This window comes from Odontesthes bonariensis, chromosome 14, assembly GCF_027942865.1.
Source record: "Odontesthes bonariensis isolate fOdoBon6 chromosome 14, fOdoBon6.hap1, whole genome shotgun sequence".
Taxonomy (NCBI): Eukaryota; Metazoa; Chordata; class Actinopteri; order Atheriniformes; family Atherinopsidae; genus Odontesthes; species Odontesthes bonariensis.
Genome location: NC_134519.1, coordinates 19,094,816 through 19,119,973, shown reverse-complemented (window position 1 = coordinate 19,119,973; position 25,158 = coordinate 19,094,816). Strand labels below are relative to the sequence as shown.

At 40.7% G+C, this 25,158-nt stretch overlaps 2 protein-coding genes across 3 annotated transcripts; both read right to left on the bottom strand.

The window, feature by feature from the left end:
- Positions 1–490: 490 nt before the first annotated feature.
- kctd1 (potassium channel tetramerization domain containing 1) lies at positions 491–13,120 on the bottom strand. Of its 2 annotated transcripts, none has more exons than XM_075482278.1 (5): positions 8,219–8,763; positions 7,212–7,390; positions 6,293–6,437; positions 4,834–5,139; positions 491–1,705 (listed from the first exon to the last, which is right to left on the bottom strand). In XM_075482278.1, exons 1-5 carry the CDS (start codon positions 8,453–8,455, stop codon positions 1,544–1,546), a joined length of 1,029 nt encoding a protein of 342 aa, XP_075338393.1. In that variant the 5' UTR covers positions 8,456–8,763; the 3' UTR covers positions 491–1,543. The 2 variants fall into 2 exon arrangements, with proteins under 2 accessions (XP_075338393.1, XP_075338394.1); XM_075482279.1 differs by lacking the exon at positions 8,219–8,763 and adding an exon at positions 12,814–13,120 and having other exon boundaries at positions 495–1,705.
- A 7,770-nt stretch (positions 13,121–20,890) lies between these two features.
- Positions 20,891–24,728, bottom strand: aqp4 (aquaporin 4). Its single transcript, XM_075482276.1, has 5 exons — positions 24,583–24,728; positions 23,730–24,147; positions 23,474–23,638; positions 22,847–22,927; positions 20,891–21,986 (listed from the first exon to the last, which is right to left on the bottom strand). Exons 1-5 carry the CDS (start codon positions 24,642–24,644, stop codon positions 21,735–21,737), a joined length of 978 nt encoding a protein of 325 aa, XP_075338391.1. The 5' UTR covers positions 24,645–24,728; the 3' UTR covers positions 20,891–21,734.
- Between the last annotated feature and the right edge of the window lie 430 nt (positions 24,729–25,158).

The following is a 25,158-nucleotide window of genomic DNA, read 5'->3' as shown; positions in this document are numbered from 1 at the left end:
GGAGTTTTTTCTTCTTTTTTTTTTTTGACCGAGAACAAAGAATTGCTGTGTACATGTCACAGTTGCACCTCTGGTCTATAGCAGTCGGCTCTAAAGGGAATCTGGGGCAAAGAGGCCCAAAAGAGAGACGTATAGCATAAACTGCAGATAGCCAAAGAAAGTGGAGATTCTGCCAAAAGCGATGGAGACAAGACGACAGGGCTCAGTGTGGGGTTTCACTTTGGATCTAGGCCCTGCAGGAATATGTGGAAACACAACTGACAGGACTTGCGTGGAGAAGTCGACTCTATTCAATATGAGTAAGTAAAGAGTGCCCCGTGTAGTCACTGATGCACCAGCATAAATCCTCCAAGGTACAATATGGCCTGGGTAGCTTGATCCACCTCTCTGTTTGAAGAGAGCTCAAACACAACTAATGAAGTAAATTCGAAGGAATGGCGTTATTAAACTATACACTGTGTTTCAAAAAGCAACACTACAGACAAGTCAAAGAGGTCCCAGCAGGAAAAAAAAGAGCGAACAGACAACATGACCACTTTAGCTGAGATTTATTTCACATTTTTTGCTACATTCCTCTTAAATCTAGGGAGCGTAGGTGTGTCAGTAATCTTAGAAATACTTTATACTCAACTTCACAAATAAAAGTAATCTTGGTATGTTGAGTACAATAAGCTTTTAATCCGTTCAGTCATGTCTGAGGCAAAGAATTTGCTTTGAAAAGATTCAATGTAAAAAGCACAAACACATATACAATGAAAATTTACAAGTCATGACTCAGAGGAAGATTATGACCCAATTAACTAAGTCCCATGGTAGCACATGGGGTTTTCAGTTCATACACCCCAGAGAGGCAAATGATACGACATGATAGTTTACAAAATTCTCACTTTTTTTTCTGTGTATATATGGTCTTTGATGTTAAATTTTGTTAATACTACTGTAATTTCCATTTTATGGCATAAACCATTAAAATAACCTCAATTAACGTAAAACCACTTCATTTGGATCACAATATTGAACATCATATTAACTGTGAAAAAAAATAAGCTATCGTTGAAACTAACTGTTTATTACAACTGAGACATTCTGTACTTTAGCAACACATAAATGACCTTTTTGAAACGAGGAGTGAAAAAGAATTTAGCAAATATGCCAATGAAATCAAGTCATCGATTACGAGCTATGCAACACACTACATCAGCAATAAAAGACTTTTAACTTAAATGGGTAAATTACAAATCATATTCAACCTAATGTAGGCTCCAAGTTTTAAAACAAACTTTGCTTGGGGATCCAGCATATATAAATCCTTTTTAAATTGGTTTATGGGGCTAGACAATCACAAATGTCCTTGCAATCTCAAACTTATCAAATGTCTTGTATCTTCTTATGGCAAAAATCTCCTGTTGCACTTCATTTTTTATTCTCAAGTTTAAGAAAACGGAAACATCAACAAGGAAGTAAAGAAAAATAGAGTCCACAGAGCTCTGCAGCATCTGGCTGCTACAGAAAAGTCTAGCTCCTCCTACTGCTCGGGAGGTTTCTAGTCCAGCTGCTCCTGCTTTATCCTGTTTGAATTGGGCACCCGCTGACTTGTCCTCCTCAGTTCCCTCCTCAGGACGTACTCGCTGAATTGGGATGAGTCCACACCTCCACCGCAGGAGCCAGCAATCTCAAATCCACGTTGCTGGAGACGCTCTAGAACCTGAAAATGAGACATAGAGAAAAGGATTGGTTAGAGGCAATCGAAACTTTACATATACAGGGAAAGGCACCATTAGCATCCCATTGTATTATCAAGTGACAAGCAGTGCATACCCACTGATACATGTCAGTTTGAGGAAACTCGATTGCAAAATCTAACCTTTTGTTTGCCACTGCAACACTGGTAAACACGGAGTTGTACAAAACACCTCCAATTTTATGCTCCTGTGTTAGTGCTAAGTCCAGCATTGGAAACAGCTTTGGGTTTAAGCTGCAGCAACATATGGCCTGTGACGGGAATTTGGATGAGACTTTCACAAAACCAAGAGCCTCTCATATTGCCTCATGCCTCACTTTCATTGTTTTTGGTGCATACGTGTGTTTGTCTATGTGTGCGCGAGTGTGTGGCTGTTCCTGATCTCACAGCCTTGCAGACATCTACAGACGTGTCCGGGGGGGTGCTGTAGGATCACATTCCATCGAAGAGGCCCCAGGGAGCAGTGAGGCTTTCTCTCTGCCACTTGGCTCAGTATGGGCTGCTCAGCAAACTCCCCCCCTCCCCAGTTCTCCCCCAGGCCCAAGCCTCCGCCAAAACTACAAAGGTCCCCGACTGCTGGCAGCTCTCTCTGCTCCCGTTCCTTCTCTCAGACACCCCCCCCCCCCCCACCTCCATTAGCCGCAGATACAGCATTCACCGCCGGCGTGCTTTAATAACCAAACAGGATTATGGGCCCTGCCCGGGGACAACCTGCCAGGGAGCATGCTCAGTCTCTTGCTTGCTCTCCACGACTCACACACTTAGAAGATGGGTTTGTTTGTGTGTTTTTGGGAAGGAGGTAGAGATCTGACTTCCTCAGATGGAAACACAATCCAAATCATTGTGAAAACTTTTTAAATATGCCTCCTCTTTGTCAGTTATTGATGTGTATCTGAGGATAATACCATTAATGAATTAGTGGAATCTCAATATATCATCACAAAAAAGCAGTATTGCCAAATGCATGCTGATTCTAACAGTGGAGTTTGAAAATGGGAGAATCTTCATTCGTGCAATATATGTATTTTTATTAAATACATAATACCTTTTAAAGCTTTAAAAGGAATAAAGCCATCAAAGTATTATTTAATGGCTTTAGTACAGTACAATAATAACAGATATCAAGTGACCCTGTTCTGTGAATGAACTTAAACCGTTCAACACCAAAACAGCTTGTTTAAACATTTTTCCTTCTTTGTTTTATTTTTTAATCTGCAGGTAAAGTCAAATCAAGCCTTTCCCATGGTAGTAGAGACTTTATCATCAGTGCTTTTTGGTCTAAAACTTAACAGCAAAGTATACCTTTATCCCCCAACAGGGCAGGCATGTCACAGTATCACAGTATTCTGCACACTGTGTTTTAGATAATCATAACTCTGAGATAATCAGGCTAGTTTCCTACTTTTGAGTGGATTGTGATAGATAAACTTCATATCTGTTTTCCTGTGAGTTGTTGCTGTCAGAGTCTCCATGTGAGACATTACAGCTTGGATATGCGTGTTTCTTTAAAGACAATGTGAGCCCATTTTAGTTGCCTTCACTGCAGCATTCTCATTGAAAATTAGCACGTACACCCTGGTCTTGTGTTCCTACTGATGCCGAGCCGAGCCGGAGCTGATGAAATCCCATGCCTACTGCAGAGTAATTTCTAAATGCCACTTTCCAATTGTACTCATAAGCCAGATTTTGGCTGGTGTTAGCAAGTTTTTTTAACCGGTGTAAAAATGGATTTCGATAAAGGTCTTTGGATAAAAATCAATAGACTACAAACTCATAATTTTGTTCATCTGGAGTTTTTGATTGTCCCTAATACCTCTGAAGTCTTTATGAAGACAAAGACATCTTTGATTTAGAAATATAAACCCATAAAAACAGAATTAGACTTCTTAATGTCATTTCTGGTATCTGTTAACATAGTTACTGGTATCAAAACTCTGACTATCCTTTAAAAAAACATCAGGGTCGTACCATTTTGCTTTTGGAGTGTTATAAGCAGACACAGTAATAGGTGAAGAGAAGTAACTAAAAGGCTTGATTTCATCCTAAATTGAACTTTAATTCAATTATCCTTAAAAGGACAATTCACACTTTTGGTGTTTGTGTGTATGTAAGGTTCCTTTCATGTCTGAGAGATCAAAATTTCATCATCTGCCCATGTCCACAGGTGCCCATTCAGACTGAATGCACGGCAAACACGCCAACCATGCGTGAGCTGGAAAAATAGTGTAGTTATGTATATAACTCATATTCTATGAGCTTGTGCATAGCCTTTCTTATAGATGAGGCTGCATGAGAAGGTTAGCTTTCATACCATTATCATGAATTGTCTAAGCAGTAACCGTGTAAGGACTTTTTTTTTTTACTTCTTCTCAAAGGCGGCATTTTTTTGCTTAATACTCATGTTTGGCATGTGCTGCTATTATGTGTAGACTTGTATAATATTTGCAAAAGACATCTGCCATTAGGCAGACCAGTGTCTGTTTATATTTTGCCAAATCCTGATTTGCTCCTTTCCACTGCTGTCAGTGAGTTTCCTCATTTATCTCCACCATTGGATTGTTTGGAGGGTGGCAGTCATTGCATTCATCTACCATTAACCGCTTCATCATCGCTTTTCATAATCAGGTTGACATAGAATTTTTTTTTTTTTTAAAGAAAAGTGTTGCAACAAGCTACTGAAGCTGACCATCCACCATCTCTGGAGCCAAAGTCAAGATTATTATTCCAGTCAGATCACTGAGAAGTAAAGATTGAGCTAGACTTGTGCATGATGACTTGCTAAATTGATGCTTTGAAGAACTCATCAAAGAACCCATTTTTCTGCAAGGGTTTTCTTGTGATTTGGTTCATTAAAAATAAAAAAAAGAGTCTGCAATCAGACACAAGCACAGAATTTTTTAAGCCCACACCATAAGAACTGATGTAAAGAAGCTGAATGAACAGATCATTACCAAAGTCAATTTCTTTGGACATATAATTAAGATTAAAAAAAAAACATAAACATACACAAAAATATCTTTCTCTCTAACTTTGAGAGTTTCTATTTAGCTTTTAGTGCAGACTAAAATGTTCATAATCAAACACATTCATACCTGGACAGAGTTGAGGTGGCAGTAGCCGTTCAGCGGGAAGCGGATGACATGCGTGGAATCATGGTTCCAGCCGGCATTCACAGAATTGCACATGACATCACCGATCTCTGGAAACACGTCTTCAATAAGGGCCTTGTCACCGCTAAGTGTGATCCTCTCGCCCAGATCAGGAGCAACACGCACAACCAAGCACTCACAAGGGCGGGACACCCGACTCAACTCCTGGTCCTGGCGCCAGCGCTCAAGCTCAGCAAGCATAGGCTGCAGCTGAAAGTATCGAGCCTCCTCATACAGCAGGCTGTACTCCTGGGGAAAACAGTTTAGAAGGTGTTTAGAATCCAGGGACAAGAAACCTGTGCTTGTCTTCCTTTGTAATAGAAACTTTTTAAATCTTGGCATATCTGTATCAAATTTGGACTGTGTTGCTTAATGAGATGGTCCTTTTGAATAATCTGTTAATATATAAATATGATTTCTAAGTAGTGATTTCTATTCTCTCCAGATCCTTATTTCAGCAAAACATTTTATGAAATACTTCTCTAACAAATTTTGGAGAATGAAACTGTAAAACTGAACTGAACTGGACAACAAAAAAACAATGCATCTACATAGCAAACGAATAAGTAAAAGAATAAGCAAACCTGCTTAAAAATTCATAATATCTGATTTGAGCAAGAAAAAGGGAAGTAGAATGTTTAAAGGGCATTGTCCTACATGAACAAGCCACAAACTCTTGTGAAAAGGGTCAATCAGCAAAAATGACAAAAGATCCAAAGTCGGGGAGAAGTAGCATGAAATGTAGCAGAGCTGCAAATCTTTTTCCCGCAGGACAGTAGGACTTAAACTGTGACCAACTCAAGTTTTCTCATGCTTCTCTCAAAATCTACCAAAGTGAAAATGGCCTTGGCCTGAACTTGAGCCTTTGCTTATTTTAACTGGCATACTTTCCACTGATTGAGTCGTTCTGTGGACGGTCCATCAGATAATGTGGTTATTTGCTTTCTCCCAGGGCAAGTTAAGTAATTACAGACTAAATGACACATATGAGTAAAAAGAGGGAATGCTAATGTGTCACATACAGTGAGTCACCATGGATGGACACTTGGCACAAGAACACACAGAGCAGCAGAAATAGTATTCATGTTGCCACTGATGCCAGTGCACTTATTAGCCTCCATGAAAGCTTATTGGTTTCATCGTGTATCTGAAAAGAATATCTGGGAACTAATCGCTGGAGGGGAGCAAATTACATATCACGATGTGGAAACTCATTATGACTGAGCTTTGTTTGGTAGAGCCTTGATGTTTTGTCGCCAGCAAGGCAACCTTTCTCAGAAACTCAAGGAGGATCAGTGACCAAAGGCATTCCATGGCCTTAGCATTCATTGTGTGTGCTAAGTTGCAGGACTGCTGACTGGCTGATGGTACTTTACAGTTTCTCGGATGGACATCCACTCACTTTGAAGTCGTCTGGAATGAGTAGCTTGGACGTCCTGAGGAAGTTAAGGATGTAGCGGAACATGTGTCCATCCCTGTCAATGAAGTAGTGCTGCTTCAGGCTGTCCAGGACTATAGGCTCTGTGCCATCAAAGAGACGACCAATTCTACACAGAGAGGGGAGGGGTGGAGGGTTAGGAAGAAAGGTAGAGTAGCAAGGAGGTAGGAAGACAACATGGCAAGATTAACAACCTTATTTTTTCACATTTGAAAGCAGAGGTCATGACGTTATAAAAAACATGAACTTTAGTATTTTGCTCCGTATCTTGTTTAGATGATGAGGAGGTATACGAAAAAGAAAAAAGAAAAGAAAGAAAGAAGTGGTCTGGAGAGGTCAGGGCCAGCTGGTGCTTGGTTGCCTGAGGCAGGGTGCCAGTCACCCTCAGGCCTGGGCTCGGAGCGACAGTGTGGCCTCCCAGCCTCCAGATGGCTCCATGCCCTTTGGCTCTTTACTGCCACTGTGACATCTGTCAGAATAACCAAGTTGCTTTTGTCTGTGCTCTGTATTCTGCACTTGCAGCTTCTCCAAATTGTTTACTTCACAAGGAGCTGCATTGTGATATATGTGAATGATAAAAAGATAACAAAAAAAAAAACATCTGACACCACATTTTCTAAATACATCACAATCTCTTCCAAGAGCATCCATTAGATACATGTGTGATCTGAAAAGTTGTGACATTTGACTGTCACATAATGACATTAAGCATTAAAGAGGCTGGCATTAAACTCTGAGGAAATTGTCTCCTCTGCCAAACACATCCAAATTTAACAGACTAAAATGACTGACTTTTTTTGATGTGACACAGGCAAACAACCATGGCCCTAACCCAGACACTTCCTTTTTATTGCACACTTAAAAATACATTAGCCAGACTCACCGAGATTCAGGAAATTTTGTTAAGGTGGCCAGACTGCTGGTGTACATGTGTCCGCCTACATCAATGTGCACAGGGGCGTTAGACTTAGTGAGCTGAGCAGATGTAGGGATGCCCTGGTTACTCAGGGGAGACACTGGTGACCGTGTGATCATGGGCCTGGACATGATGGAGCGATTATCCTGAAGGAGCACAAAGGGAGAAGTTGTTATGACACAAAAAAGATTGAATATTGTGTTCACTCCTTATGTTTTCTGCAGCAAATCACAAGTAAAATGACAGTTACAATAAAAACAGCAGGGCTTATTGAGAATATTTCAAGAATGAAAAGGAAATAGAATTCGACACAACAATCTGTAAATTACTCCATTCTCTCTAGTCAGGAATTGAAAGGAAGATTCTTTTTTTCACTGGAGGATAAAGCAGCCTGACCTTGACCTGAATGTTGCCACAATCCACAAGCATCTACTCCTGTGGGCCATAATCTCCAAAACCAAATTAATTTGGAGCATCAATCTCTCTTGGAAATTAGCAATAATGGCTCTTGATTTGAACACCATAATAGGATTTGGGGAAACTGCCTCATGTTAACCTACAAACACAATTAGCAGAGGAAATCTTTGAAGCCTCAGAGGAAAAATGACTTTAACCCCAAAAGTTTTAGACCCTGGGTGAAAATTGAGAAAACATTGAATCTTTAACATCCAAACGAACGAGGGCTCCAATGTTTAAGCATCTTTTCGAGGAAAGGTAAAAGAGCTCTAATATGAAAATGAAAGCAGGAAGGCACCAGAGCACTGTGCGCGCGGCACACTGACATTAAAATGAAACAATATGTGCGCAGTCTGTATCAAATGACAGCAAGCGGACAATCTGTGCACTGCTTTCAATCAAACCGAAGCGTCCGTCACTTCGCCCAAACAGCAAAAGTATAAGATCGACACTAATCTTAAGTTAATTCTCTTCTTTTCCTTTTTCTATTTATTTATTTAATTTTTTTTTTTTTTTACCTGCGCCGGCATAACTGTGGTTGGAGAGGAAGTCAGCGAATGGTCATTTTGCTTAAGAGATGCTGCGGGAACAGGCTCTCCTCTGACAGAGAACATCAGCGCGGGGTCCCTGCACTCCGCCGCTCGCATCGGCAGCCGTTTGAGGGAAGCGTGCACGGACTCATCCGCGGAACTGATTGGACGCGGTCGCTTCTTCGCTTTCTGATGCGTTAAGTCCATGATATCCGTTTCGTCCATTACAGCTCACACTTGCAGGTTAGGAGATAGGACGCGGTCGGCTTTTTTCTAACAACACACCTGCCAAATCTGAAGAGGCGTGAAAAGCGGGAGAGCGAGTACCGGGAGGAAGAGCGGCGGCGGCGTGGCAGTCACACGGAGCAGCTTCTTTGCAGTGGCTGGGAGAAGTCAAAGCCCCCGACAACATTAGCATTGTAGCGCCTGCGGCTCTTCTGGGCTGTCGCTGTTTCAGTGGCAGGTATGTGTGTCGCATTTTCAGAATAAAACTAATCCTGTCTGACAAAAATGGGATCGTGCGGTTATGCGAGTCGGGTCATCGTGCACATCTGGACCCTCCGCAGCTGGCCTTGTGCCCCCTTGGAGCAGGGTTTCACCTCCCGCCCTCATGTCGCTGCCCATTGTTTAGCAGCTGTTTTGTTCAGCTGGTTGAACGCTCCGTCCTTCTAAGCCGAAGCTCGAAAAAAGTGACAAACCCAAATGATCACCAGTCGACCGACTCAACCACCTGGCCACAAATGCCCCATAAAACCCACCACATGCCATTCATTCTCACCTGGCCCTCTCCATCAATAAAACCAGTCAATGATTGCTTTTTCATTTTCCCAGATGCACATTTAACACAATGTTCAATGCAGATGCACTGTTTTTTAGTTTTTTAATAACAGCTCATGAGTAATTTATTTCCACAAAGTCATACTACACCTCAAGAGTTAGATCACACCCCTCAGAGACAGCAATCTGCCCCGAGGCGAAGACCAACTTAAAACTTTTTGATCTCTTTCTCAATTGTTGTACATCATATATGTTAGAGCTACAGTATGAGAGCTACAGTATGAAAACACCATCTCCAATGACCACAGTAGGATTGCAAAAGCACAAAACACATAATGATGTGGTATAAACCAGACCAAAACACGTCCAACTGCAGTTAAAACTACTTCCGCAGCACTCTCCTGGGCTGTTTTTTTGTGGAAAATGCAGGGAATCCACAATTTTTAATAACATTCAGATTAAAATTAATTAGTTCAACCACTGGCCTTAAAACATCCACATTCCTGCTTCTCATTGGCAGTGTGGGTTTCACACCTAGATACCCAATTAGCAATTAAGCTTGCCTTTGAGTGTAGGCCTCCAATACGGTGTGTGATCCTGGTTTGATTTGCATGCCACTTGTGCACGCGCTGATAAGCGCAGGCAGCAGCCATACATAGTTTTAAAATTCAACTCCAGAATCCCTCGCAGAAGGCAAAGGGGCCTGCAGGGCAGAAGAGAGAGAAATCACATGGCTGCTCTTCAAAAGGGGACCTGTGTAAGGCAGCCGGCAAAGTGCGTGGGATCATACTCAGAATGCAGGTAATTTGTTCCCTGACTAATTTGTGGAGATGGTGGTGTACGTGTGTGTGTACAAGTGTGAGAGCGAATGTGTGCCTGTGGAGAGTAAGTTCTGAAAACAGCTCGGTGGAATTGGATTTCCTCAAAGCCTTGTCATCGCAAAGGTGGATTGAGTGTAAAATCTGTGAGGCATTATGGAAAATTGCAGGGGAGAAAGACGAAGGAGTGAAAAGGAACTGGTGGTTGGGTGCGTGGCAGGTGGGGGTTTGAGGGAATGCGCTCTTATATCACAAAATCATTCTAAGTTGGTGGGACTTAAAACATGTGGACATTTTCTTGGACTGATATCCACCTCACATCTTTGTCTTGTACACATTTAGCCCAAGAATGGAGGTCAAAACAGCACCATTATTGTCTCATTAACCAGCCATCAGCAGGTACATGCATTTGCTGATCTGCCACGATGACCACGATTTCCTGGAAAAGTGCTACTGAAGTTCCTCATTTCACCTGCTTCTTTACCCCCCACACAGAATGCACAAACAAATCTAAAACATGTCATTGCAACTTTAGCTGCTCCTGTTACTCTTGCTGTTTTCCATCAATACTCTTTCAGTGGCTTTTATTTATGACATTTTAATGCGAAAAATTCAACTTCAAGGAACAAACACTGGAGCTGTTTGATACAGGACATATAGATGCATGCTCCATAAACTCTGGAGGCAACTATCTGTATGGTGCAATAATCATATTGCCTTTTGGAATCAACGTAAGTAAGAAACTAACTTTTCAGCTGTCTGTCCCATAATGCAGCTCTTCACTGTTTTTGGCATATCGCACAACACACAATTAGCATTTCATATCAGAGCATTAACATGAAGTTCGAGGCAGGCAGACTGGTATTTACATAATCTGGATGGGCTGTCTGCTCTTTTGCCTCCGGCTATTTGTTTCAAATGTCCATACGCAGGCGGCTTCAGACTTTGGGTTAACTTCAGTCACTGCCTGTTGTAAAGACAACAAAATAACAGGTAGCGAAGCATCATAACAGTGAGGCCTGGGGAGATTTTGAATGTTGGCTCACTGATCACTCCAGACTCTGTAAATGGGCTGTGAGAAGACTCAAAAGTAAGGAAATCACATTTACAGTAGATTGCCTCTGAAAGTGTTAACATTTAAATAAATGTTCTCAAGTACCATTAATATGTCCGTTTCATCTTTTCTCTCTTGCATGATGTATGACATTAAGCTCTGACGAATGACATTCTGTTTGGACTTAAAAATGCACATCATTTATAAAACTTACATTCAGTCACTAGAGGGACATTGTCTGTGATGTATATGTCAGCCTCACAAGTCACAACTGCTAAAAGATGCCGTATTGATTTATTTTTTACTATTTCTCAGGTTTGCTATTATGACAAATATAAGCATATAATGAAAGGGGGAAAAGATTGAAACATTCAGATTACATAGCCTATGCTAACCTGGTCCTTAAGGTGAATGTGAAACAGTTTGGACAAACACCTTTTAAAATATGTAACTTTGATAAAACTGCTTATAAGGCTAATACAAAGTTTCAGATCTGACATCTAAATGACTTGCATGTCATAATAGTGCTCTGATATTTGCCAAAAAGAAACATTTGGAGCAGTCCTTCAGTTTTTCTTCAATTAGGGCTCCTTTTCTATTTCCGAATAATTCTTTGTGGAGCTTCTGCAGGTGCATCAGCACGACACCACAGATAAGGAAGTGCAACTGCTGTGTTGCTGCAGGCTGTTGAAGACAGTGGTGCATGTTCATTGGCACAGACCAAACTGTCCCAGGGCATGGGAGTGGCAGAGCCACAACGTGAAATATAATAACGTTTTGCTTCAAGGCATTCCAATTTGTGTGTGATGGGATTTTTTTCTCTTTTGTTTTTATTAGTCCTCTCCCAACTCAGAGGTGTGCTTGTTTAGTGCAGTTTGACTGGGAGACAGAAGCTGAAACCCCCATAAAGTAACATGGGATGGTTTTGTTGCAGCGCCATCAGGTGATCAGTCCTGACAACCAACATCTCCCTCTCATTCAGTCTTTGGAACTAATAGAGCTGTCAACTGGCTCTTGATATAAACTTCCACGATTTTTAAAAATAATATCTTCTTAAGTCTGGTCCTCTCTGCAGTGCTATTACAAATGTTTAAGTAACCAAACAAACAATAATTATTCCCTCGGGGTTCACTACAAAATGTTATCAGAAGTGCGAACTTTAGGGACACATGTATGCATTCAGTTTACAGAATGCTCCTAAAGGCGCGTTAAGTTAATTTTATTACTCAGTAGCCTACTACTTACTGTGTTTATATTTTCTCATATGGACCTTGGAGTTGATACACACGGTGCGGTCAGAAAGCAAAGAGAGAAAAGGCAGAATTCACTCCCATTTCTGGCTTCTTTTACATAAATATGATTATCTTAACACAGCCACGGCTTGTCTTAAAGGATGATTCACAAATTCTGCATTGACGTGTGTATCCTGTCATACAGAATAAGAAATACGCCTGCGGCAAAATTACTCCACAATGGCGTCTTTCATTAGATGATCTGGGGCAAGCAGGAAATGGGGATGTTTCGCGACACAACTGTTTCGCGAGTCCAAAAATTCATCATAAAATTGACAAACACGCGTTTAAGTAAGTTATGAGCAAGTTGTGCACCAGCAGCGACACGGAGACTGTGATGTTTTCGGAGCCGAAACGCGCCAGGAGCGAATTCACACGGTGGATAAGTGGAGTGTTTGCTCGACAAGATCGCTGCCTAATCCGCGGTACGTTTAGATTACGGCTCTCAAAGTGACCGATATTGTTGTCACGCGTATAAATTCACACAGTAGCCTCAGAATAATAGCCAGGAAGTGGTTACATATTTTTTTTAAAAACTGTACCGCTCGAATCGCTTGGCACATGCGTAAAAGCTGCTGCGCCCCAATGTCCCAGACCATCCAACCTCGGAAATAATAGGAAACCAAATAAATCTTCGCTTACCTGAAACATGGAGGGGCATAAAGTATCTTTTTGTGCACCTTTCCCCTCCGATTTGGCCACGATCTGCCTCTCTTCCCACACCAGTGAGAAATGCAATAGCTTGGCAAAGGTAGACAGAGCAAAATACAGAGAATACTTGCTCCAGGGCTCCAAAACCCCTGAAGGCAAAGATCAGGATACAATTAGCTCATGTCTCTGCCCCAGTCTAAACCAATCTGTAGAGTAAAACTGCGAGCAAAAGAGGAGATCACTGCAGCAGCGCCTCAGTCTTTGTTGAGTTTATGTTTTTATAAAATCAAATAAATAATTTTTCTGCACTTACAACACCCTCACCCCCCTGCCTCTAACTTGCCTATCGCCTCCTTCTTGCAGGGAAGCTGATTTTAATCGTTATGATTAGTTTTGATGTAACGTTCCCCCGGGCGATTTCTACAAATGGATGGAGTGTTTCTTTGCCAGGGAGGAAAAGCGGCAGATGATGATAATTATATAGATTGTTGGTGGAGTCCTTTGATTTTTCCTCCCTACTTCTCCTCTCAAACATCTAACCTGTCTGGTCTGCTTCTTTGATGCATGCCATACAAACGCCATACCTCAGACAACTTGTTGATTAGGCCAAAATCAACTTATTAAATTCATGCAACGTGATTAATGAAATTCTCACATCCTAGCTGCTCCTTTGCAATCTTTTCAGTCCCTTTCCTGCCTTTGGACAATCTCCAAATGACGTCGTTGTATAAATAAGCACTTGCAGCTTGCCTTGCCTCAATCAAGTCTGAATCATTGCCTGGGGGTGATGTGCGAGCTCATTTCAAATGTTCAACCATGCATGATTTCAGGAAGATTGAGGCACTTCTGAGGCTTTTAAATCACTTTGGGTTTACACACTGTAAAGGAATAACATGTTTAAAGTAATTCTTAAGTCAACACGCAGAATTATTCTGTCTGACTCGTGAGCGTTATTTTGCACGCATTTGAACATAGAATTGACAATTATTAGGCTATCCTTTACATTTCTAACAGTTATCCCATGTCATACAGTAGAGCAAGGCTGAAACAGCTCTTACGCCCCCTACTGTTGATAGCATAAACTTTTCTCTTCTTACTTTCCTTTCTCTGTTTTTTAACAGCAGCTATGAAGGCAAATCAATCTAGGGATGTTATTGTAACATAACCCAACATGAGAGGCAGGGTGAAAAAGATGGAAAAAACATCCACGTGAAACAAACATTTGCACGGAGACTGTGTATTTTAATATTCATCCAGGGAGAAAACTAAATCCACTTTTGTTTGTAAGTTAAAGCAACAGTGCAGTAAGAATTCTTCAACAAGAGACCAGAGACTGATGGTTGGAAGCAAACAAAAGCATTTTCCAATCCTCTTCATCAAAAGAGTTTCCTTCTCATTGCATTTTGCACAGATGACAAACAAGATTGTTTTTGATGAGAGGGCAGTTATCCCATCCGATCCACTCATTAAACTTTCCTGTTTTTGATCAGTATGTCCCACGGGAAAATGAACACAAGATTAAAGTGTTACAAAGTTATTTGCCCCTGAGCTTGCAGGCTGGTGCACAATACAAGCTTCAACTGTTGGGGATACATGCACATTTTTATGCCATTAGTCTGACCAAGAACACCCGAGGCCTTAAAATCCCATACGTTATCCATTTTCTACACAAATGGAACCCATTTCTAATGCAATGTGCTCACTTAAGTATTCAAAATATGCATCAGATGTTGTTGAAACTAACAAGTAAAGGTTGCTGAATGCAGCGTGCTATTGCATACCAAGAAACTCATTATTTCAATGTCACTCTGAAAAGGTAGTGTTTAACTTGGATTAGACCTAACTTACTGCAGCCACAATAGGCAAGCAGCAGCTAGCTGAATTGTATTTTTGGTGGACAAATTATCCAGATCAGTTGCAGATGTAAGTTTGCCTCAAACAGAAACAGCCTGATCCGAATGACATCATAAGGTCATAAATGCTCACACAGAGGAAAGAAAAGAGGAGGCCTGGAAAACTCATTCTGCTTGCTGGAATTTTGAGTAACTGACCGCAGAAATGCCCCCCCCCCCAAAAAAAAAGGCTTGGTATGATTAGAAGTGTGACTGTTAATACTTTTCAGTCAAAACTTACAGTGGGACTAACTTTTGAAAGAGGAGATAACACATTCTTCCTTTTAAATAAAATGTAAAAATCACAAGTAAACACACGCTTTGTCAAGTAGGTATATTTCAGGGGTTTCCAGTCACAACTTGATTTGATCTAATGTGACTGTTGGCTAATTGTGACTCATGTCAGCTTGTGGCTATAACACCTACCCCTGACTCCACTCTTATCATTGCCATCATGAGGTAGATTTCCATCCTTAAGCTAGGAGAGAGCTCACTTTGTCCAAAGTTTGGTCCTCTCTGTCATTAAAGCTCTGAATAAACTTCCTTGATAGCACTCTGGCAAGATAAAATGTCACGTATCATTGTTTAATATTACATGCAATTACAGAATTGTTTGTGCGTGCCTCTACTGACTTGTGCAAACAAACCTTTGTGGGGTCAATAAAGACATAATACTATTACTCAATAAATACTTATTAGTATCATTATTACTGAGGCCAACAAACTACTTGCTTTTTTACCTTTCTGTACATGTTGAGAACCAGCTCCATTGTCAGCAGAATAATTCACATACTTGCTGGTGTACTAAGGCACTTACTGCAGAATTACACTTGGAGGCACACCAGAAAACTTCTTGATGTCAAGATCATGGCAGGAAAAGTGTCAGTTGTGTCTTCAGATGTAACATTTCTTCTTCTTCTTTTGGCCTCTCCCTTTATCAGGGGTTGCCACAGCGAGTTGATCTCACGTCATTGATTTGGCACATGTTTTACACCAGATGCCCTTCCTGACGGGCTTGCGACCGGCACTAGAAATACACTGGCTCATGCTCCCCAGTGGCTGGGCGCTCAGAATCAAACCGAGGGACAATTCACCAATTAACCTAACATGCATGTTTTGGGGGGGTGAGAGGAAGTTGGAGTACCTGGAGAGAACCCATGCATACATGGGGAGAACATGCAAACTCCACATAGAAAGACCGCAGCTGGGATTTGACCCTGGAACCCTCTTGCTGCGAGGTGATGGTGCTAACCATCAGACCTCTGTGCAGCCTCCTCAGAGATAGCATTTTAACTCCATAAATCAAGGATGCTGGAAATCTGGCTTGCCTCTGCACTGCCTCTACAGGTCACACTGGATACATGAGGTAGCCATTCAAGCGTATTCTTGGCCTAAAAATGAGATTTAATGCCATTCAGTTATCATGCATTTATCATTTTTGAATTTAGTGTAACATTGTCTAGATTTTTTGTTCATCTTTGAATGCTTCTTCTGAAAATATCATATTGTGCTCGTTTTTATTTATTTCACTCACCTTCAAATTACTATTCAAAGCCTTCATTTATTTTCTGTAACACCTCGTTTGTAGTTCAGTCTCTTTTACTGTAATAACTTGTCCAGCTGGAGCAGATCAATCATTTTAAGATGGGTGCTTTAAGAATATTTTGCATCAAACCACAGAAAAAAACAGCGTAGAAAAGAGGACCCCTGCATTCGGGCAAACAAATTAGCATTTGAACTTGATTCCAACAATGGGGAGGGGATGCACACTTCTAAAATATAATGAGGACAGATGTTCACCATTGCCCCAGACACACCCAGACAGTATAGAGGGAACAAATTGACATCAAGCCACTTCTAGTAGCTCTTCAAATTAAATTGATCTTGTGAATAACCATTGCTCATTTGCCTTTGCAGAGAAGTGTGAACAAGGAGACTTGTTGGTTAATGCTCACACTTTGTTAAAACTGCTGCTATACCCACCACACCTCTCTAATGGCCCTGTGGTTATGTAAGAGAGTGGGATGGATAAGTGAAAGTCCTGAAGCTGTTCCAGATCCTGACTCAGGAGCTGTTTACACATACCCGGGTATTTTGATAAACGCATATTTTCTAACCTTCGTTTGCAAAAATAACTAGGTGCACACAGCCCCGTTTTAAAAAAAAAACACGTCTACATTGATCAGCATAAAAACGCTATCAAGAGCTGTTAAATTACGCCAAGCCTGACGGTGGCAGTGTTAGAACAATGAGAATTCCACACAAGCCAATCAGAAGCCTAATAGAGAACCGCTGACTGGAAGAACTTCGAAAAAATGTATTTTGTTGTTCCTATGTTTCCCAAACGTATTATGTGAGGTACTGGAACAGTTCTTCACACAGCAGTGATTTCCAGGCATGTTCTTGCAATTCCGGACTGTTTAAACTTACTGATTTAAAAACACACGCGTACACTGTAAACGAACGGAGAGGATGGCGTTTTCACGCTAGCATCCTGCCAACATGGCGGATAGGGGCGGGGCTCTGTACTATGACGACAACTCCTCATTCTCAATTGCCCAAAACTCCGTTTTTGTCTCTTTCAACCAGTTTATACACAAACGCTAAACGGAGTTTTTAAAAAATCTCCACTTTTGCCGGAGTTTTTTTTATGCCTCGTTTTCGGAGGAAAAAACTCTGTTTGTGTATAAACGAAAGGCACAAACGAAGGGAAAGGTCTTCGTTTATCAAAATACCCAGGTATGTGGTTGCACAGTTTTAGGCCAGAACTGTTAATCAAATTTTATTTTTATAGCTCTGGTGTAATCCAAGTCATACCATCATGGCCTTGGAGGGCTAAACAGTAATGATGGTAATTCTGTGACAGTGGAGCTCCAATATTTGATTTGTAGCAGTAAAGACAAGAAGCTGGCCTTTGTACAATAGTTATTTCTTCGTACATGCCCTTCCCCAAAAATGTTCTTTATGCAAACTCTGAACAATGTATTTGCATGTTCATGGCTTTGCCTTATTGTTACCGCAGGTTTATCACACTTAACAAATGACAAAGTCTGCTCTGCTTATTGAAATGTTTCAGAAATCAAGATTTAACATTTAACAAGCTTCACTATCTGTTATCTGTTGAGATCACTTGTTTTCTCACTTGTTGGCTTCTCTTTGAGCCCTAAATTTACCTATCCCACCCACAGTGGACACAGGAGTCAGTGACACAACGATGTGGGGAACAGAGACAAGAGGAGGGGGCTGCTTGGGTAATGCTAGGAGGCTCTAATAAAATGTAATCCTATTATATGGTTCCCACTAGAGGGCAACAATAATAAAGGTTTCCCTAATAACATGAGCAGACCAAACCCAAATGGAAAACAGCTCCTCAGGTCAAGTCCCACACTTGTACATATATCCTCTCATTAACCCAATTGCTCTTGGGCCACATTACACCGACAGGCCTGTGAGATTTAGCCATGATGGTGAGGCAAGAGTTAAGTCAAACAAATGTGTTTCATCAAACTGCAGTTTGGGCTGCTCTGCATAAAGGAATTGAAAGGGGTGGAAGAGGAGGAGTGAGGGAATGTGTGCGGGTTGGAAGTTGGAAGCAGAGCCTCGAGGAAACCAATCAGAACTTCCCCACCCTCCCTTCCTGTGTCAAAGCCATCGGGGTCTCAGGTGTGTGTTACATGAGCTAATACCTCCCAAACTTGATTGTTTGCGTTAGAGTAATCAAAGTTTTGTAAATTACCATTTTGGAAATGATAGTCCCATTACTGGTAAACAAAATCACAATATGGTACCCCACAAACTGGAAATGATACAAGACTTGAAAACTTAGTAACCTCCCAAATGATTATGGAGTTTAATTTTTCATCATGAACCAAACAAAATTAAACATTTGTTTGTAGTGAAGCTAGAAACAAAAAACCTGGAATGTTGTCAGAGCAGCATCTTTGTAAAGAGACATTCCTACTTGACCTGACTGTATCATCATGCTGAAATAGGCCAAAAACACTCATATTTTTCTAATCTGATAACATAATGAATGAGTTATTCCTCTTTCTAGCCATCTCGCATAAATGCAGTAAAATATTCATCATAAGTGACAAGGTGAGTGAGAATATCAATCATATTCTCAAGACAGCTTGAGTTATTAAGTGAGCCAATGTAACAGTATTACCAAACCCAGAATAACAAAGTTATTTATCTCTCTCTCTCTCTGTGCATGTGTGTATGTGTACGTGGAGTCGTGTGTGAGTGTGTCTGTGTTTATGTGTCTGACAGCATCAGACGGAGAGTGTCGCATGCCTTCCTGTTCCTGTACCACCCTCCAACCCCAGAGCCGCAGACTCAAGGCAGTTTCCAGAATCAAACAATTTCACGCAGCTACTGGAGGAGGAAATGAACTGAGCCCAGAGCAATAATAAAATTATACAAATGTTATTACAGACTCGCCTGCTACTGTCCTACTTTAATTCAAATTTGGGCACTCCAGGCAGTGCTGGTGGCAGAGACCTTCCTGAATAAATCAACATTAGCTTACGTCTAAATTATTAAGGAAGTGGGAGACTTTCTTGTTTATAGTATGAATTATTAAACAAGTGTTTAACACTGTTTTTCCTCATGAATCCCCAAATATTAATTGCTAATGATCTTTAAGGTGTGTGTTTTATCTTTTTGCCCTTTCTGTTGCATGCTGAAAAAGCTGAGAATTTGAGTTTTAGTTAGATAATCAGTATGTATACTTTGCTGGCATCAATATGATATGTAATTGAATCTGTAGTTATAACAATATTACCATCGTTCAGGTATTGTTGGTTTTTCCACATGGATGTGAATGTGAGGGGAGGCAACAGCAATGAGGGCTTTTCATGCATTATGATGTTTCTGTTTAACAGCTACCCGATAAGCCATTCAAGACATTAACAAAGAGGTGACAGGAAAACTGCTGGTACAATATTTGCTGTGGCTTTTCATTCGCTTTTCCCAGATGAGTTGTCTGCAACAACCTTTTGGAAGTTGTTTGATGCAGTCTCATGATTTGCTGTACAACATTTTATGCAAAAACTATGACATTTCCCAGAGGTTGTTCTGCATACCAGCAGACGTTATGTATAGTAAGTACAAAATTAGATTAATAAGGAAACCATGTTTCCAACGCAACATGGACTGCTATCCCCATGTGTCTTCCTACTTGTATTCTGTAGAGGAGCAGAAACTAATACATCTAATCTGAGTGATCCCAGTCTCCATGTCTGACCAAGGAAGAAATCCTCAGTGCAAGAAACATCAGATTTATGCACTAACTTATCTGGGCTATAAAGATGATTAAGAGGAGCTGAGAGGATGCTGGCATCAATCCACTGAAGCTGTAAGGTAACGTGTATGCAGGTAAAGGATGGTGCAGCAGCACTCAAATAGTATAATCTTATGCACAGAAAAGCATTAGCACTCAATTTAATCAACGCAGGGTGTGTGACAATATTCCAGCAATTTCCTAAAATACTTGCACAAAATGTAGAAGCGGTTACAATAAAAAGTGACCAAAAAACTTCACTATTTGCTAGCAGTGCATATGCTACTATTTGACTGCTGGGTCTTTGTCATGAAGCAATGCAACACTTAATCCTCCTGTGTAGCTCTGAATTAATGGTCTGGACAAATTTCAAATGAAATGCAGCTTAGACTTATGAATAAAACTGACATATGTCTAACCAGACCTGCAGTATAACCTGCCCATTGAAGGCTCATGGCTGCCCTCCTCTGGACAAAAGCAAGTGGAGCGCTATTGAAAAGTAGGCGACTCACAGTTTGGCCATTAGGTGAGGCTATTGTCCCATTTATAAACTGCATTGAGGCTGTGACTATGTGGAAGTAAGTTGGTCCATGTGAGTGAAAACTATTTAAATTCAGTTTCTGAATTTTACATTATTTCTACCAGAGCAAATGCAATATGGTCATGTACAGTGCAGCACAACTTGCAAACACGGACCTCCACAGCAGAGAAAAATCAAAGAGCACCTGTACTTTAAGCAAAGGAAATAAAGCGTAGACAGAACCTCTGTTCCAAGTGAAAAAAATCATCACATGGTCTCTAGATTTTCTTTTAGATATTTCAACTCTTTTGTTCGCGTGTTTGCAAATGATCTATGATAACTTTGGAATAGATCAGAAAAAAGCTTTATTACAACAAACTGATATATTTTACATCTAGTCAAGCTTTAAGTTTTTGAGCACAACAGAGAAATATTGCAACATAAAATCAACCAGATATTCTATAATAAATTAATGACCTAAGTATGGTTCACAGCAGATAGCACAGAGAGATAATATGTGTTATAAAAAATATCTATAGCTACAGTAAAAAAGGAATAGCTAAGTGCACAATTATTATCAAACAAAAACAAATTCATTGTATAAGTGGGGGTGGATTTTTATATAAAACTGTTTCCATACAAGAAAATGTTGTTTCCATGAATAATGCACTGAAAATAGAGAGCACTGTGATATGAATTTGTTAATAGAGCTTATTAGAGCTGTTTTACATTGCTTGGGTTCTGTAATGTGCTTTAATGATCATAACTAAATCCTTTAGTTACATATGTAAAAGACAGACTGAATGTGACACTAATCCAAAAATAACAAGGCTGCATTTTCTTCCTCACTTCTCCAATTCAACATGATGACCCCACATAATTGGTTGACCCAGCACTATGTCCTTAACACAGTGTTATATAGGCTGTCATTTTGCAGCATGCAATGCATAACACACAGCAACACTGCTATAAAATCCATCAGAGGGGTCCCCAGGAAGGGATTTCAACAGGTTGCAGGTGTTTGTGGGATTGAGCCATAATATAATATTAACTGTATGACACTGATAATAATACAGCTCTGTTGTGTCATTCACAGAAATGATTTTCTGCTTTGAGGGCAAAGCCTTTGGAGGGTGAAAGGCTCAAGATGGATACTCCAAAGTTTGATTGTCATTCTCCTTTACAAATTGGTCTCCATTTCCAGTGCACGTGATAGTCATACAGAAGACAGCACTTCTCCTGTCGAGTCCCGGAGAGAGTCTTTTTTTTCTGCTTTCTCCAGATCGATGTTATGGATAGAGCCTGGCTTGATGGCAAGGTCGTCGCTTTCCACCTCCTTGTATTTCCCTGATGGGTCCTTCTTAAACACTTGTTTCAGTATCTTCTTTATCTCAGGGTCAGGACAGTACAGGTACTCATACAAACCAGCAGCCAAAATGCCTCCCAGAATGGGACCCAGCCAGTATACCTACAATTAACAGGAAGGCAAACATCTCAATTAGTCGGCTGGTTATTCAGTGCCTCGTAAGAAACACAGAAGCCCTTTAGTAACTGCATTATTAGACAACAAGTGTCAACAAGAGAGGCTACTTCAACACATTGGACATACAGATGCTCAGCATTTATAACTTTTGAACTGAATAAATGAGCTGAATAAATTTAGCCAGGAGCTAATTTAACTCAAAAACCTAATTAAAACAAAAAAAGTGGGAAAAAAATCAAATCAGAATGCTCTTTATGTTATAAGCATAATTAAATATTAGATATTTTCTCAATTTTTCCATTCAAAATTGAAGATAAATTAATGATAAGTTAAATTGAACTTTTATCAACAGGGCAAGATACAATACTTTTGTTAAGTTTTAGCATTGGTATTATGCATTTCCTAGCCATTTACTCTAACCCTAACCTTCACAGATGAGTGCCTAAACTCATTGACCTTCAAAAATCCCTTTAAACATGTGGGGCCTACCATTTTGGTTCCTACAAAACACGTTGAAACCCACAAGTGTAGTGAGCACCTTGTTTTTAGGCCTTATGAATAGAGAAAAACAAGTTTACACACATGCACACACACGCACACGCACACTCACACCCTCAACATGACACCATGCAGTCTGCAAATATCCAAGTGAAAATAATTGCCTGGATACAAAGAAAGCGCTAATGCTCTTTTATACCTCCTTTTCCAGCATCTCATTATGAAGCTTTAGATGAGCATTTGGTAAATTTGCAGTTTTGTCGGCAAAAAAATGACTCGCTACACTGATATTGGTCCACAATTGTATAAAAAAAAGTTAAATCATCTATTAGGGGAGTATCTCTTACCCAGTGGTTCTCAAAGTTAAGTGTGACCATTGCAGGCCCGAAGGAACGAGCAGGATTCATGCTGGCTCCCGTGTAAGGAATCTGAAAGACAATTGAATTTTTTGGTCTTAAGGATGAAACATCATAGCTGTCCTTGACATCAGGCACGCACATTAGGTATAATCTTTCTTATCTGACTCGTTCTGACTTGGTAGAATATATCTTATTAAAGCTGTGATATACACATCTTAAGTATACATTTGAAAACAGACCCAGGCAGAGTTCAGTGGAGCAGTGTGAGAGATAACATCTATTTCCCTGTGCATTCATTGGCACCTCAGGGTTCAGGAAGCCCCCGGAGATCGGTTGCCATGCGATGGCAAACCTCCAATAAAGATCAGTACAAGTGAGTGTGAATCACTGAGAAGAGTACAATTACAATATAACACATTGAGGAACACATGCTTTAAGCACCTCTTCTCTTTCAACTAAAGATGTTTGCTCTTTGAACCAGTATTGTTCTGCAGTTCTTCAATGCAGGGTATGATATGATCTTCTGATTAATCTTTAAATCTGGGTTTCACTATTGTATTCACATTGTGATGTAGTAGCTGTCTTTATTCGGGCAACATAGTGGAAGCTACTTACTGCAAATAAGTGACCTATAGTTACAGCAAAGCCAATAGCCAGGCTTGCAGAGCCACTGAGGTCTGTGCGTTTGGGATCGCAGGTGGCGAATACACTGAAGACCAGTTCGAATGTGATGAGGAGCTCAACAACAAGGGCATGTCCGACTGAGATGTTGGAGTTTACCTTGAAAACAGAATATTTTCTCCATTAACAATGTGGAAATGTATCTTACACTTATATATGCAATTAAAAATGAAAACGATTAAGTTGTTACCGTAGTTACACCGAAGGATCCTCTAACAGCAGCAGGTGTGACTAAGTAGAGAATCCCAGCTCCGGTAATAGCTCCCAGGCACTGAGCCACCACATAGAACGCAGCCTTTGCCAGGCTCAGCTTTCTTGTTACCACCATAGCTGCAGTGACAGCTGGGTTGATGTGTCCACCACTGATGTGGCCAAAACACTGCACCATAGTGGCAATGCTGAGGCCAAAGCACAGTGAGATGAGGACCAGGTCTGCTGGGGGAGGCTTCTCCTCCCCAGCAGACCAGTTGATAGTGGAGCCCAAGCCGAGGAGGACAAAAATGAGAGTTGCCAGGTATTCTCCAGACACAGCCCTCCAGAAGTCCTTGGTCCAGATCCCTTTAAAAGCCACCATTATGCTCTGACAGTTACACCAGGACAGGACCCTCCTGGCAAAAAGAATAATGAGAGAAATGATTAGCCTACTTGTGTATTCCTGGGGTGTGCGTGCGGCTGGGAATGTACTGAACCTTATCAGAACAGCTGCCTCTGGGCAAAACATTAATAACTCCACTAGGGATTTAAGCCAGTGACTTTCCATGATAAAATGCCATACAAAGCACTCTTTAAACATTGTGTATAAGGGCAAATTATCATATGCACATGTCAAAGCATCCAACAGTTAATCGATGCCAGTATTGAACGCAAATCAGGATATGGTAATCTACAACTTTAGAATAATAATGCTAAACTGGATGATTTGCAAGATTAAATATTCATGAGTTACTGTATATTAGAGAAAAGTTGGAATTAAATTTAGAAAGTCTTGCAAATATCTTTTAGAATAGGCTTGCAATAATAATTTCATAAAAGGTCAAACTTACCAAACAAAATCACGTGTTCTGCCTGTCTCTGTCCCCGTTGTGTGTGATATGTTGCCACTCATAAGTCCTGGTGATTTATTGAGCCAGCAGAGATACCTCTCTCCTCATCACACTTACTTCATATGTTGTAATGGTTGTGACCTGCAGTACTTACAGAAGAGCAGGGGGCTGTGTGAGCGCAGGAGAGGAGCAGAGAGCACGTCTGTCGGATGAACATGAGCCACACATTGTGCCCTGGGACCGCATCCAGCAGCTTTATTGGGTTACTACCCAAGCATCCCCTAACATGAATTAAAGAGTCTGTTCAGGGGGGAGGAGTCAAGAGAATGCTTGCAGTGCGAGTGCGACAGCAGCACAGTGTGTCAATCAGGCTGAGCGTCTTTGTCATATCAGAGCTTTGAAAACATGTTGGAATAAGCACAGTAGTAGTTCTATTGTGCTACTTTATTGCTTTACTTTTTATATTGATCTTATTTGTTAAGCACTTTGAGCTACATTTTATGTATGAAAGGTGCTATATAAATAAATTTATTATTATTATTATTATTACAAGCACTGATACTAGAAAGAACAGAA